The sequence below is a fragment of the Callorhinus ursinus genome, unplaced genomic scaffold (genome assembly GCF_003265705.2).
Source record: "Callorhinus ursinus isolate GAN/ISIS: 27379988/994484 unplaced genomic scaffold, GSC_fseal_2.0 scaffold48, whole genome shotgun sequence".
Taxonomy (NCBI): Eukaryota; Metazoa; Chordata; class Mammalia; order Carnivora; family Otariidae; genus Callorhinus; species Callorhinus ursinus.
In genome coordinates, this window is record NW_027397110.1 from 9113981 (window position 1) to 9128759 (window position 14779).

Genomic DNA, 14779 nt, shown 5'->3' on the forward strand with positions numbered 1-14779 from the left:
CAGGGCAATGAGACCCTACTTGCCTGAAATGTCTTTAAAAAGCAAAAACAAAACCAGAGAGCTCTCCTAGTAGATATTTTCTTACATTTGATTGGTCCTAACTGGCCACTCCTAGCTTCAAGAGAGGCTAAAAAAGTGACAAAGGGGGAATAGGATTACATGGCAGGCCTGAGTCAGTTTCCAATCATTTTCCCTTTATGTATGTATTTGGCTGCTACCTTGTTTGGCACATACAAGTTTATGATTATTTTATTCTTTCATTGTTCCTTTGTGCCATTATGCTAAGTCCCTCTTTAACCTGTTTGATTCATTAAAGTGTACCTTGTATGATAGTGTCACTATTGCTTTCTTCTTAAATTTTGATTTGCCTGGTATCTTTGTTTAACCCTTTTTATTTTCAATCTGTTTCCTTTTTTTTTTTTTTTAAGAGTGCTTCTTGGAAATAGCATGGAAGAATTTGTTCTGTTCATATTTAGTGTAATCCACTTGATTTTACTCTTTTCATCTTATACCATGTTAATTTTTTTTTGAGAGAGTGTGCATACGTGAGTGGAGTGAGGGGTGGCGGGGAGGGGCAGAGAGAGGGAGAGAGAGAGAATTTTAATCAGGCTCCACGCCTGGCGCAGAGCCTGTCTCGGGGCTTGATCTCATGGCCCTGAGATCATGACCTGAGTGGAAATCAAGAGTCTGATGCTCAACGGACTGAGCCATCCAGGTGCCCCTGCTGTGTTCATTATTTATTGTCACTCCTTTCTTCTTCCCTTTTCCCCATTCTGGGCGGGGGTGTTGGCAGTAGAGGCAGCCAAGGCAGGGGCTCCAGGTCAGTGCCCAGCTTCCAAGTGTGGCTGATGTGGGGGGGTGCATGCTGCCATGGGCAGCGCCATCTTCATCAGACCAGCTCTGCAGCATAGTTTGGGGGCTCCTTCCTGGCTTGGAAGCCTCCAGATCTAGCTCTCCCTCTTTCCTAGAGCTTCGAGGAGCCACCCAACATCTTTTTAACAAATTTTTTTTTCTTGTTTTAATCGGCTGGAGTTGGTGCTTATTGCTTCAGTGAAGAACACCGAATAACACTGTTCAACTGGTTTTATTTATCCCCCCAAGCAATTCAATGCGCAACTGCATGCACTCAACAGTTTTATCTTATTTATTTAGACACACAGTAGATACTCAGAAGGAACAGAGAATATTGGGATGACAAAATGATCCAACTGTTCTAGACTTTAGAGGGAATTCTCAAATACATTTTTTTCTTGGTGCAGTAGGATAAAAAGTCCTTTATACTCATATTTTTGTGAGGGAAAGTCCTGATCTCCCTTTTAGAAAATAACCCACGTTTTACAGACCTAAAAATTATTTTTATCTTTTCAGTTATAAAAATACATATCCACTTATTTAAAAAAAAAAAGAGGAACAAAAGAATGAAGGAGGCAAAGAAGGTTTTCTGGACTCGGGGGAGGCTCAGGTGTGCCTGTGGAACTCACAAGTTGCTCCTAAAAGTCAGCAGTTTATGAAGCATTGAGATGCTCCAGGGACAGGGAGGGGTGGGGGGGATGGGGGGGTGGGGGGTAGGCGATTGATGGTCATCAAAGATGCAAATTTCTGAATTCATTCTCTAAATCATTCTGTGGCTGCTGAGAGAGAAACAGAATAATTAGAAGTGTCATTGGCAGCCAGCAGTGCGGAGAGCAAGCGAAGGAGAGGGGACATGAAGAGCCGGGTCAAAGAGGGCCAGGGAGGTCTCGAGGGAACCAGAAAACAGACAAGATCCTAAGAAAAGGGAGACAAGGAAGGAACGGGGAGCCCCTGTTGGGGTGAGGGGAAGGGTGTTGGGAGAAAAGAGAAAGGTGTGGGGGGACACTGGGGACAGAGAGCAAGGAGAGGAGGGACAGAGACAAGGGGGCGCTGGAGCTGGGATGAGGGGGCGCGGGGGGAGAGGGGGGCCAGGCGCCTGCAGCAGGGACAGCTTCTCACCTTGAGGATCTTCCGGAGCCGACGGGTTATGTTTTTACTGTACTGTTCCAGCTTGTTCCAGGGCTGGAAAGGCTTGCCCTGGTTGTCCACAAACTCCCTCCAGCAGTCCTCAAACTCTGAGATGAAGAGGGAAGGCAGTCAGGCCCCAGGGGCAGGAAAGCCACAAGCGTGCACCCTGCAATTCCAGGGACCCCTCCTTCCTTTGCCCTTCCTGGTGGTGTCACAGCTTGGGCCTCAGCTGGGCCACCACCTTTTGGTCCAGCAACCCCTCCTCCCCCAGTGGCTTTTCCGTCTTGGAGCTGCAAACCCTCCCATCCCCTGACAGCTTTGCCCTCTCCGTACCCAGGGAGCTCATGACAGCCACTGGGATCCCGGATGCGTGCAGTTGCTTCAGCCCCTGCTTATTCTCCTGGAGCCAGTGGAAATACAGGCGGGAGGCAAAGAGCCGCAGGCTGATGTGGCTGTGTTTTCTGGCAAATGCAACCAGTTCCTTCGCACAGGTGGGGCAGGGGCTCCACGTGACATAGCAGGTGATTTCAAATCTCTGGTCTTTTTCCAGTTTTAGTGCCATGATACTGTCAATAAAGCGAATTTCTGCATGGCGCTTCTTCTAGGGAGGGTCCCAGATAGAAGAAAGGTCACATACTGAGGGCACCACTGGGGATAAGGGGCTCCGCCCCGTGAACTTGCCTAAGATGGGGAAAGAACCTTCCTTCCTTCTTTCACTCATCCATTGATTCAGCACCCCAAAGCATCTGCAGCTTGATCTGAATCAGACCCAACCCCCTGGGACGAGATGGGTTGGCAGAGAGACATCCCCATGGCACCATTCCCAGATGGTCGGCAGACCTTGCCTTTTGGACATCAGGAGATGTTAGAACGTGGGGTTCCCAAGGAGCAGGTCAGAATGGGAGGGAGGCAGGATGGGGCAGGTGGGCAGGGGGGGCAGAAAAGCAGAGGGCAAGTGTATGAGGGAGTTCTTGGAGGTGGGGTTGAGCGCTCAGTCCTTGGAAGACCGCTTGGCTTCTCAGAAGCAGCGACTGAACTGACACCCAGAGGACAAGTAAATGTATTCTCAAAGAGGGGCAGGAAGAGCATTCTGCTGGAGGGAAGAGTTTCTGCAGAGGCCCAGGGACAGGAAAACCATGGAGAGTTCCCGGGAAGCAGGGCTAACAGACCCAGTTAAGCCTCGGTATTTTCCCCACCGGCCCTGTGTCCAGACAGCCCGCCTGGCACCTTGTTTTGAAGGCAGGCTTTGGCAGTTACGGAGCCGTCATGTGGCTTCAGCTGGTAGCACAAGTAGGTCTTCCTCCGGTGGTAGGGCTTTGGGGCCCGGGGCTGGTTGCCGAACTGATAGAAGAATATTTCTTGTTGTAGTGGATTCATTGTGGTTCTGCACAAGAGGAAGAAAACCAAAGATGCAGAGAGCATCTTCTGGTGTCACCCCAGGCTCTGTCACCCTCTGAACCCAACTCCTTGGTCCACTTGGGCCCCTGGGGTGGGGAGGGAAGGGACATTCTCCTCTTTCCTTGTTGTCCAGGAGGGCTGGGAAGGAGGAAGGAAGAGGGTGAGCTCTCCCACTTGCACACAGCCCCACCTCCGGTCTGGTGGAGCACCCACCATGCCCACACTGAAGGTCATTGCAGGCAGGGTGCCTTGGGCTGGCTGGGGGGCCCCACCCTGAGAACTTGACATCAGAACTTTTTGGCTCACCCATCTTTGTCCTGTGCCCCAGACCCCTCTGTTCAGGTCCCACGGACATCTCAACCCTGATGTCCAATGCCACAACCCTTCTCTTTGGGGATGGAGGGGCTGCACTGGTAATTCTTCTAACTCTCTGCTCTTTGCTTAGGCGTGGGCATCACAATCTTAACTGCCTGTACAAAGCACAGAGAGGCTGGTGAACAGGAAAAACTGTTGTCACCAAGGGAGTGTTGTGACAGAGACTTTGGCTAAAGGTCAAATAGCTTTTCCTCCCCCCAGTTGTGATTATACTCTAGAGAGTATTCCATCTTGTATCTTGCTTGTTTTTCAGTTGCAGAGTGACCTGGCTCATGTAGGCTTGCGTGCACGGGATTCTTTTTGATAAACGCTGTCGGCTCTGCAAAGATACAAGTAGGTGGACAGAACGAGGAGCCCTCCTGCCTGCCCCAGAGTGGTGCATGAGAGCTCCAACCAGCGGAGCCCCACTGAGTGTGGACATTATTGACCAAGCAAACAGTCTGAACGAGCTGGGGAAGCTTGATGGGGCCCCAGCCCACTCTCCTTCTGGACACTCCACCCAAAGCTAACGTGACCTGGCTGACCACTGAGTCTGGCTCAGGTGACCACAGACGCTTGGAACCGGACACAGGAATCAAGCCAAGGGTGTCATTCCTCAGAGCACAGACTACGGGATACCGTGTTCCTGCAAGGCCAGAAATGTTTTCCCCATATTTCCAGCCAACTTGTTGAAACACCACAGATTCTATCAACAAAAGACCATTTCTGTCATCTGTTATGCTAATTAACAAAGCCACTAAATTTCATCAACGGAAACCCATCTCTGATACCCCTTATGCTAATTAGTAAAGCTTCAGGTGCATTTTGATGACTGTCATTTAAAAGCCATCTCTGAGTTGTGGCCTTGGATTACCGGCCAGTGACCTCACCTGAAGCTGCTACTCTCAAGGGCACCTGGTTGCCCTCAGCATGAAGATTAGAACAGAAACATCCATTCATAGCACACTTAGGACAACCAACTGCCCCGTGGCTTCCCAATTTTAGCACTGAAGTTCCCACGTCCTGGGAAACTCCTCAGTCCCTGGGAAACCAGACACTCAAGCCTGGACTATTTCAAATTTTAGACAAGTGCACTGTCTTAATAGCACCAGTGTTAAAGCTTGACCTTGAATGGCTAAAATTGAGGGATGATAGAAACAACTCGTAAGGAGCATTTAAAGACTAATTTAATTTTTCACACTTGGTAGTGTCTTCATGGGAAACAATTTATCTTCTTGTCTTGGAGATGATTTTTCCCTCCACAGAACAGAAATGAAACCATCCACAGAACTAAGTCTGCAGAAAGCCGCCCGCAGTTAAAGATCGCTGGGAAAATTCCCGAGGGAACTTAGAGGATGCTTTGCTTAAGATGATGAACGTCACCCAGGGAACACGGTCTATGTGGTCATCATAGCCACGAGGTGCTTGGCTTCTACAAACAGAGCAGCATCACTGATGCGCACGCACTGCTGAGCTGGTCTTCCGACCTGGGCCAGGGAAGCAGTAGGACCACTGACCACAATCTGGATGAAACCATACCGGTTGGTACCAGAAAGACAAGTTAATCAATGTTGAAGTTTACCTAATCCCCAATCAATCAGAAGAACCCATGAGCCTGGACCCCTAACCCTGAATTTTTGCCCTTAAACACCCTTACTTGCAAACCATCGAGGAGTTTAGGACCTTCGAGCATCGGCTCCCAGTTCTCCTGGGTGGCACCACACCAGCAACTAGCCTGTACCTTCAGCACAGAAACCCAGTGTCAGTTCATTATTGGCTTCCCGAGCATCAGGCAGATGAACTCTTGCTCAGGTCGGTTACAGAAATTAGAGCATCCTTTGCAAAACTGTGCAAGTCTTTAAAATAAGATGTATAAATACGCTTTTATAGCTGACTCCAATTGTCTCAGTCATTCTTGAATCTAAAGTCTATAACTAAAGTCTACAACTAAGCTTAAATAAAGTGCTTTAGGAAGACGCAGGGGCCACGCCTAGGGGAGAGGGCCACGGAGGCAGAGACAGGATGTGGAGGCAGCAGGGGTGGGGGTGGGGGGTTGGGGAGATGGGCACCTGCCCAGGCGGTGCCCGCAGGTCAGAGGCAGGAACAGACCCCGCGGATGGAACGATGAGGTGTCAGAGAGGGAGAGAAGTGGGGCTGGGAGGAGGAAGGAGGCAGAGAGCCAAGCGAGCAGGGGTCCTTGGTCCCTGCAGCCCTGTCCCACGCTCCTTGGCAGGCTCGTCCCATCCTGGCCTGAGCCCTGGGCTCTCCAGCTCCACTTCCCTCTCACGAGGCCGCTCTTGGCCTTGGGAAAGCCCCGTATCTGTGAGTGTCCTCCCACAGTAGTCTGAGTGGTGGACCCACCCTCTTCCTGCCAGACAAAAGCTGGGGTGGGAGGCCCTAGCTTGATTGTGCTTCTTTGGACTCCCATCCACCTTCTTCCCCCCCCCCCCCGACCCTCGACTTACCTGACCTTGGGAGTTCCGGGGTAGCTGCCTCTCCTCAGCTGGCTTGTCCCAGCCCTGCCCTTTGTCTGGGGCACCAGGGCTCCATTCTTCTCGCTGGCCTTGCTTTGGGAAAGCCCCAATCTGGAGTGACCTCCCCGGGCTGCTGGCTGCCTCCCTGGATGCCCCACCTCCTTCCTGCTTTGCTTCAGGGGTGGGAGGGCCCTCGGGTGGTTGCACTTCCTTGGGCTCAGACCCACCTTCTCTCCTTCTCTGAGACACCCCGCCCTGGGCAGAGCCGCCCTCGGGTGGGGCAGCAGGAACAAGTGATTGCAAAGAGAAAGAGAAAGTAGGATATGCAGAGGGGGTTGGGAGAGCCTGGCCGGAGAGAGCTGGACGGAGGCGGGCTTCTGGGGAGGGGCAGGCTCTCCGAGGAGTGGAGTGAACCCTTCCCTCGTTACCCCTGTGTTGCCCTTAGGAGTCATTCACTATCCTGTCAGGACTCTGGGCATCTGGAAAGTGAGGTCTACAGGTCAGATCTTCATCTCCAACCCTGGAGAAGGCAGGTGTGTTGAGCAGTTCCTATACTCCATCCTCTACCACAGGCCCCAGTAGCTTTGGAAGGGGCCTATCATTATCCTGACATCTTCGATGAGATCCCAGCACAGAGAGGCTGAGCTACTCTCTGGGGCCACACAGCAAACCAATGGCAGAGCTGGAGTGCCTTCCAGGGGCACTGGCCCGGCTCCTCCCGCTTCCTCAGTGTTCCATGAGTAGGAGGGATCTTGCTGCCCCCACAAGGCCTCCCAGGTCAGGAGTCGGGGGCCTGGACTTGAAGTGTGCGTCCTGAAAGCTGTCCTCTTGCTTTGTCTCACATGTCCACCAAGACCCCGGATGGAAAAACAAAGAGCACCTGGGGAAAGCTGAATTCTAGAGAGGAGGTCCTAGAGCAGCCGCCGGCCACCCCCAGTGCAGACCGCATGCGTGTATGAGTCCCCGAACTTCTCCCAGCTGGTGGCCCCTGCCATGCACACCTCATTTTGCCCTACAGGCCCTGGGATGGCCCCAAGGGGGTAACAAGAGCACGGGCAAGAGCTGGAAGATCTGAGGGGATGGCGCCCCCTCCACACCCGTCTGTTCTCATACCCAGAGGCCCCTGAAGAAGGTTCCAGAATGAGAACCTGGGCTCGGGCCCTTCCAAGAGAGTGATCAGATCTGCGTACTCAGGTGTTGATCAAATTGACAGCTAAGACGCCCCTGGCCAGAGGAGCAGGAAGGCTGAACTCTTGCTAGCCGTCAGAGACAGGCAGAGAACGGAGATGTGCGAGAGCGGGACGGTGACTATTTTGGAAGAAATGTCCTGAACGCCCCCACGGATCTCTAAGACTGGCCTTCTGCATGGTTCTTTTCTCCAGAAGGAGGGGATATTTCGAGCAGGCCACTTTGGCCCGTTTTGACGACGCAGGCGGTCGAGAGATGTGCCGTCCACACGTGCCTGTCTGTGCCTCCCTGCGTGAGGCTGCGCGGGCAGGGAGAGCGGCAGGGCGCACTGGGGGGGGGGGCAGCCCGAGCCCTTCTGCGTTCTCCCCTTGGCCCCCAGGCAGCAGGACAGACAGGGAGCCGCGGGGAGGGCCAGGGGTCTGTGGCCACCACCAAGTCACACCTAGCCGGCCAAGATCAGAGGGAGAAATAGCTGGTCTGAACGGGACCTGGCACGTGCTCCACAGTGATTTTAGGGATGTCCTCCAAACCGACCACCGGCCCTCTTGCTTCTCCTGCCTCTGCCTGCCCAGAATCCCGCCGTCTAGGGCTGACCTCTTCCTCCTTTCCCCCGTGCCCTGGTCCAGGCCGGCCCATGGACCGCTGCCGCCGACCTCCCCCCCCAGTATGTTCACGGGGTCGTTGGCTCTGTGGTCAAAGAAGCAGAGGGTCCCTGTTTTACCTCTACGGCTCGTGCTTCCCTGTCTCCCTGACTTGACTCTTGGCCACCTGCCACTTTTGATTCTGCTTTTTTGGAAAAGTTCTGATGACCTCAGTCCTCCCATACCCAATCCTACATTTAAAAAAACCTCAAAAACTTATTTAAATGTAAACTCACTCTCCATTGCTGTCTCCAGGCTGCCACCTGCCCAGAGCTTCCCCTCTGGCAGCAATGTGGGAAGGGGATAAGGGACATGGGAGTGAGGGCAGGTGTGATGGTGACCTGGTGGGAGGCGGTGGCGGTGGGGGGGAGGGGTCCAGGGCAGCAAGGATTAGAAGGGAAGCACGTTGCGGGGGGCGGGGGGGGGCGTGGTGGGGGGGCAGCTCAGGCATAACCCAGGAGACAGATATGCAGAATAAGGACCCTGGTTTTGCCCCACGCCTTCAGCTCAAAAAGGCCCCGGGTCATTGTCTGGGCTGAACCGTGTGACCCCAAATCCATCCGCTAAAGTCTCAACCCTAGTGCCTCAGCATGTGACTATATTTTAGGTACAGACTTTAAAAAGATGGCTGTTAAAATGAGGCCCTTTAGGATGGGCCCGAATCCAATCTGCCTGATGTTGTTATGAGAAGGGGAGACCGGGACACGCAGAGGGACACCAGGGGCTCCCCGCGGTGAGCCCAGAGGACGGACCACTAAAGTCCTAGCGCAGCAGTACCCCCTCATCAAGGACCCTGGTTCTCTGAGAAGTCACATCCTCGGGAAGGATGTTTCTCACAGCTTCTGGTTTTCACACTTAGACATATTCATGCCCATATACCCTCAGTTTATTAACGAGATTTGGTTAATGTGGTGAGATGGAAGGAACCAGGTGGGGGGCCCCTTCATGCGGGAGGGAAGCCTTGAGGAAGGAGGGAGGATGCACAGGAGGAAAGTGGGGGAGGCTTGAGGGACTGGGGAGGGAGGTGAAGGTGGCTGGAGCCCAGGAAGGGGGCACAGCAGCAGGGAGAGGCCAGGGGGCTGAGGACGCCCTCACCTAAGAATATTCTCAAGCTCTGTGGCCAGGAAATCATTATCTCTTAATAGATCCCGACTCTGGAAGCGCATCCCATTGTGGTCCACAAAGGTGTCCCAACAGTATTCATAATCTAAGATAAAGAGGGAAGAGGGCAGTCAGGTGGGCCCTGGGAGGCCTTCTGCTCCTGACCCTCCCGTGCCCTCCCTGCCAGGCGCCACCAATCCTGCCTCGGTTTCCCAGGCTCTCCTCCCACCCACTCTCCCTAGGGATAGTCTAGATCCTTCACCAACCCCACCCCCCGCCCCAGTCCTATTCCCTCCCACAGCCTCTCTCGTCCCCCAGCTCCTTCTGCTCTCACCTTCAAAAGACATGACGTCCAGGTGGACCCCTGCAGACCATAGCCTGTAAAGCCCGTCCTGGAAATCTGGGCGCCAGAAGTAGTAGAGGCGGGCGGTGAAGATGCTCAGCGTCACGTTCCTGTATTCCCTCAGGAATCTGACCACCTCCTCTGCACAGGTGGGGCAGGGGCTCCAGGATAAGAACCAGGTGACATGGTAATGCTCGTCAGGGGACAGATCCTGGTCACAGAACCAAGAGAGGAAGCAGAATTCTGCGTGGTAGGGAGCCTCGAAATAGACCTGGGAGAGGCAGAGAAGAGAAGGGGATACTCTTGGCTGGCAGAGCAGGCAGTTTGGCAGAGCTGGGGGCCGTGGGGGAAGGGGGAGGGCGCAGGAGTCACAGGGGCATGTTGTTCATTGATTTATCCCTCCTTTCCATCTCCCCCCACACTGTCTCTTCTGACTGAGTCATTCCTTCCCACAGTCATTGACATCAATTCCAACATCAACTCTCCATCCATCCATCCACCTATCCATCCATCCATCCACCCACCCACCTATCCATCCATCCACCCACTCACCCACCCGTCCGTCCATCCATCCATCCATCCACCTATCCATCCAACCACCCACTCACCCACCCATCCATCCATCCATCCATCCACCTATCCATCCACCCATCCTATAGACATCCTACTGGCCCCGGGCCAAGCCCTCTGGGGTCTAGGCTGGTTCCGTGGGTGCTGTCTGCTGGGGAAGGCCACACAGCCATGCTGCCCCACAGGAGAGCCAGTAGCCCCACTTGTCTCCAGAGCACTTGACATGTGGCTTGTCTGAATTGAGAAGTGGGGCAAGTGTAAAATATACATCTCGTTCCAACAACATAGTAAAAAAGATGAATGTAAATGACCTCATGAAGAATTTTTATATTAATTATAATTTGAAATAATCTCTTAGATATATTACCCAATACATTATCAATACTAAGTTCATCAGTTTATCTTAACTCTTTAAACACTGGGTACTAGAAAACGTTAAATGACATACATGACTCAGATGATGTTTCTGTGGGTTAGTACTGGGGTACCCTTGACCCGCCCATAACGGCTCTCTCCTGCAAAGAGGCTTTGAAAAGCCTGCAATGTCAGGAGAGAGGAGAGGGCAGGGGTGTGGTGCAGTGGGACATCTCTCAGGAGTGGCAGGTGGTTAGGGGGCAGGGCTGCAGGAGGGTGGCCTGGCTCCAGCAACTGCTGAAGCTGGTCATGGGTGCCATGGCAGCCTTCCAGGGACACCTGGGCTGTGGCTGGGAGCAGGCCGGGGGCGGGCAGATGAGGGGTACGGGCTCTCTCCTGAGGGATCACAGGTCCTGAGTCTGGATGAGTCAGTGGTGCGGCCGCGGCCGAGGACTCGACCGGCAGAACCATTACTAGGGCAGAAAAGGCTCTGGTGTCCAATCGGCCCCGACTTTCTAGACATGCTCTTTTATCAAAGCCTGCTAGAGGCCAAGCTCCATGACAAGACTCGGAGATGAATGCAGGTGGACTCTCTGAACAAGGCCCACAGGCTACATCAAACGTCATCCTGTATCCAGTTCCAGGAGGGCCAAGCAGGGCGCTCTTGGGTCAAAGACTTAGAACAATGTCGGGGGAAGGAGCATGCACCATGGAGAGCCCCAACCTGGCATCTTATTCCATTCTTTTCCACCTTCCCAACTGACTCAGCTCCTGCCTCTTAACAGGCCTTACCTTGTTTTGAAAGACCCCCCAGTCATAGGAGGAGTGCCCCTCCCCTTCTCTTTCCACTTGGAAGCAGAGGTAGCAGGAGTTCCGCCCGAAAGCGTAGCGCAGGCTTGGGAAGTGGAAGAAGAAGGTTTCAGGACTTATCCACCCCATTGGGTCTCTGGGGGCGAAAGACAGAAAACCAAAAATGCGGAGAGCGCTCTCTGGAGTTGTCCCTGGCCCATGGCCTCCCCTGGGCACAGGGGCTCCCTGCCCTGCCCCCGCTCCAGGGCCCTGAGCCTTGTCTGCCGCTTTTCCAGGCTGGACTGTTGCGGGGTGGGGGGGTGCTGCTAGGGACAGCAGGGACGGGGGGCCTCTCCCGCCGGGGCCCCTGCGGGCCTGCTTCTTCCAGCCATGCTGGTTTTCCTGCTCATTCATCCCCCAACCCACTAGAAAAATTGCAAAGAGAAATAGGAAGCCTCCATCCCCAGAGAACGGCTTTTCTAATACTTCACTTCAATTCGTTCCTGATTTTTTTAACCTATGCGTTAAAAAAAAAAAAAAAAAGTATCAGGTTAATACATACCTTCAGACATTCAGGTTACTATTCTAAGTGCTTTAAATATCTGAACTCACAGAGTCCTCCCCAGATCCCATGAGAGCCAACCCCACCCTCGAGGGAAGGAAGGTGGGCAGGAGGTGGAGCAGCCTGGGCAAGCCCAGGGCTAGTGAGTGATGGGGCCCTGGCTCCCCAGGCTGGCTATTTCCCACAGGGACCTCCCATGTCTGCAGTGGCAGCAGCCTGCAGTCCTGCCTGGGTCTTTTTCTCGACTTCATTGTAAATATGTGCATTTCTCCCAACTATGGCATCTTTCCCCCAGCTGCAGGTCAGTGGTCCTTACAAACATGAAGCCTGAAGCTCGGTCACCAAGGTTGGGGGTAAGGTTGAGAACAGGTTGCATTTATGTGTCTGCCCGTGATTGGGAGAGCCCTGCAATAGGTGACTTCTCTTCTTGCCTCCGAGAGCTAGCCTCACACCGTGTTTATAATGGTGTAAAAATTATAGAAAATCAATCAAAGTGCTCTAAACTAAATCCACCCACTTCTTCGCTCATGCTTTAGTTAAATTCTGAGCGCTAAGAGAGCACAGAAACTTCCAGAAGCCTCAGAGAGTGGCATCACCCGGCACAGTCTGGGAGGGGCAGGCTCAACAGACTTTCAGACCCAGAGGTTGGCCTGGAGTACCCTGGGGCTGGGTGGAGGTGCGGGAGGGGCGTGTTCAGAAGCAATAGTGGGAGCATCCCCAGAATAGGGTGAGGACCCAGGCAGGAGTGGGTTCTGCAGAGAAGAAGCCCAGAGAGGAAGAGAAAGGAAGCAGGACCACAGGGAGGAGGAAGAGGCCAAGGACAGAGGCACACAAGGGCAGGGCCACCAGGAAGGAGGGGCTGCGGAAGGGGGCCCCGTTGGGGGGGTTGGCGCGGACAGAGGAGCGGGGGTACCTTGGGCGGTGGCGCCAGGGCTCCATTCTTCTCACCGGCTTTGCTTTAGGAAAGCCCCCCCCCTCGGGATCTGAGACCTCCTAGGCCGCCTCCACCGAGGCCCCACCTCCTTCCTGCTTTGGCTTCAGGGGTGGGAGGGCCCTCGGGTGGTTGCACTTCCTTGGGCTCAGACCCACCTTCTCTCCGTCTCTGAGCGCGCCCCACCCCCCCAACCACGCGGGCAGAGCTGCCCTCGGTGCAACAGGATCCGAGTTATTGCAGAGAAAGAGAAAGTAGGATGCCAGAGGAGGTTGGGACAGCCTGGCTGAAGAGAGCAGGAGAGAGGCAGACGGGAGGCCGGCTCCAGGGAGAGGCAGACCCTGGAGGAGCAGAGTGAGCCCCCTCCTCATCACCCCTGTGCTCCCAAGTCTGGACCCAGGTATTGCTCTCCACCTGTCTGCTGGATGAGTGGAAGAGAAAAGGAAGTGTGGATCTCGTGTCAGGACTCTGGTGTTTTCATCTGATTCCACAGCAGTGAGGGCACAGATGTGCTTTGAGCTCCTAATTCTGTGGTGGGTCCTCTGCCTAAGGACCCTCAGCCTTATCTGACAGAGCCAGGGGGAGAGGGAGAGATGGAGAAGGAGGGGGCAGCTTTAGTTTCTCTTCCTCCTCTTAGGACACTGATCCCCTCATGGGGCCCCACTCTCATGATACTGTCTAAACCTGATCACCCCAAAGAACCCCCCTTTCCAAACACCACCACACTGGGGTTTAGGGCTTCAACATATGAATTTGGGGGACACAAACATTCAGCTCATAACAGTTGTGACTGACAGGATTCCCTTCACTGACTCAGGGACAATATGGCTGACCCTGTCATACTGCTGTATGAGGGGTGAGTGTTGCCTTATACCCGGAGCTGAATCTCCAGGCTCTGTGGCTGCCTTTCTGGAGGTTGGAGGTCAGAGGCTGTGTTCCCTGCTACCTCATGGGAGGCCCAGAATGTTAGTGATGGTAGCTGGGCCAGTGCTGCCCCTAGTGGGATGGGGATTTCCTCATGGGAATAAGAGAAACAGGGCGCCTGGGCGGCTCAGTCGGTTAAGCGACTGCCTTCGGCTCAGGTCATGATCCTGGAGTCCGGGGATCGAGTCCCGCATCGGGCTCCCTGCTCGGCGGGGAGTCTGCTTCTCCCTCTGACCCAACCCTCTCTCATGCTCTCTCTCATTCTCTCTCTCAAATAAATAAATAAAATCTTAAAAAAAAAAGAAGAAGAAGAAGAAGCAAAGACACGTTGGCTGGGAAGTAGATTCATAGTGATGCAAATTAGAGGAGCTGTCCCTGAAGCTGGTGTCTCAGGTGGAGACTGTGGGGAGTCCTCACCCTCTGCCCTGGGTGTAATCTTGACAAAGGAGTGATGGACACTGGGTCCCTCCTGTTGCCTCCCCAACCTGGGCTCTTTGGCTGTGCAAATTCCCTTGGCTGCTTCTTTACCCTTTATTATAAGGCCCAGCCTTGACAGGGGCATTTCCATGCTATCATGGAGGTAGTTCCCCCTGGGCACTGTCTCGTCTTTGTTAGAGAGAAAGAAAAAGAGAAGGAGAGAAATTTTGGGGAGCATAGATATCTTTGTAGCACTGAGGTCTCTATCCATTAACATGGTATATACCTCAATTTATATAGGTCTTCTTTTTATGTTTTCAGTGAGTTGCACTTTTTCATAAAGGTCTCACACATTTTGTTAGGTTCACTTCTAGTAAACTTTTTGGGAGATACTGTAGGCTTCATCTACCTTTATACTTTTCGTTTGTTGCTAGTATCTGGGAACACTGTTAATTTTCCTAAATTGAAGTTGGATCTACCACCTCGCTGAGAACTTGCTTACTATTTCTAGTAGTTTCTGTTCTTTTTGCAATCCCCACAGCTCTTGTTTATTTTGGCTCCTGGGACACCGGCTTGGACAACAGCACAGTGTTGAACAGTAGCAGTCATAAAGTGGACTCTTCTGTCCTTCCATTTTAAGGGAAATTCTCCTAAGAGGGAAATAGAAAATTGTTAAGTCCCAGGGCTCCTGGGTGGCTCAGTAGGTTAAGCGTCTGCCTTCAGCTCAGGTCGTGATCCCAGGGTCCTCTGATC

General features: G+C 53.3%; 1 protein-coding gene across 2 annotated transcripts; it reads right to left on the bottom strand.

Moving 5' to 3' along the window:
- Positions 1 to 1128: 1128 nt before the first annotated feature.
- Positions 1129 to 12810, bottom strand: LOC112831358 (DNA dC->dU-editing enzyme APOBEC-3H-like). 2 transcript variants are annotated; one of them, XM_025881601.2, is made up of 8 exons: positions 12668 to 12810; positions 11196 to 11349; positions 9471 to 9750; positions 9131 to 9242; positions 3208 to 3364; positions 2314 to 2581; positions 1972 to 2087; positions 1129 to 1631 (listed from the first exon to the last, which is right to left on the bottom strand). In XM_025881601.2, exons 1-8 carry the CDS (start codon positions 12691 to 12693, stop codon positions 1584 to 1586), a joined length of 1161 nt encoding a protein of 386 aa, XP_025737386.1. In that variant the 5' UTR covers positions 12694 to 12810; the 3' UTR covers positions 1129 to 1583. The 2 variants fall into 2 exon arrangements, with proteins under 2 accessions (XP_025737386.1, XP_073738862.1); XM_073882761.1 differs by having other exon boundaries at positions 11196 to 11298; positions 12668 to 12800.
- Between the last annotated feature and the right edge of the window lie 1969 nt (positions 12811 to 14779).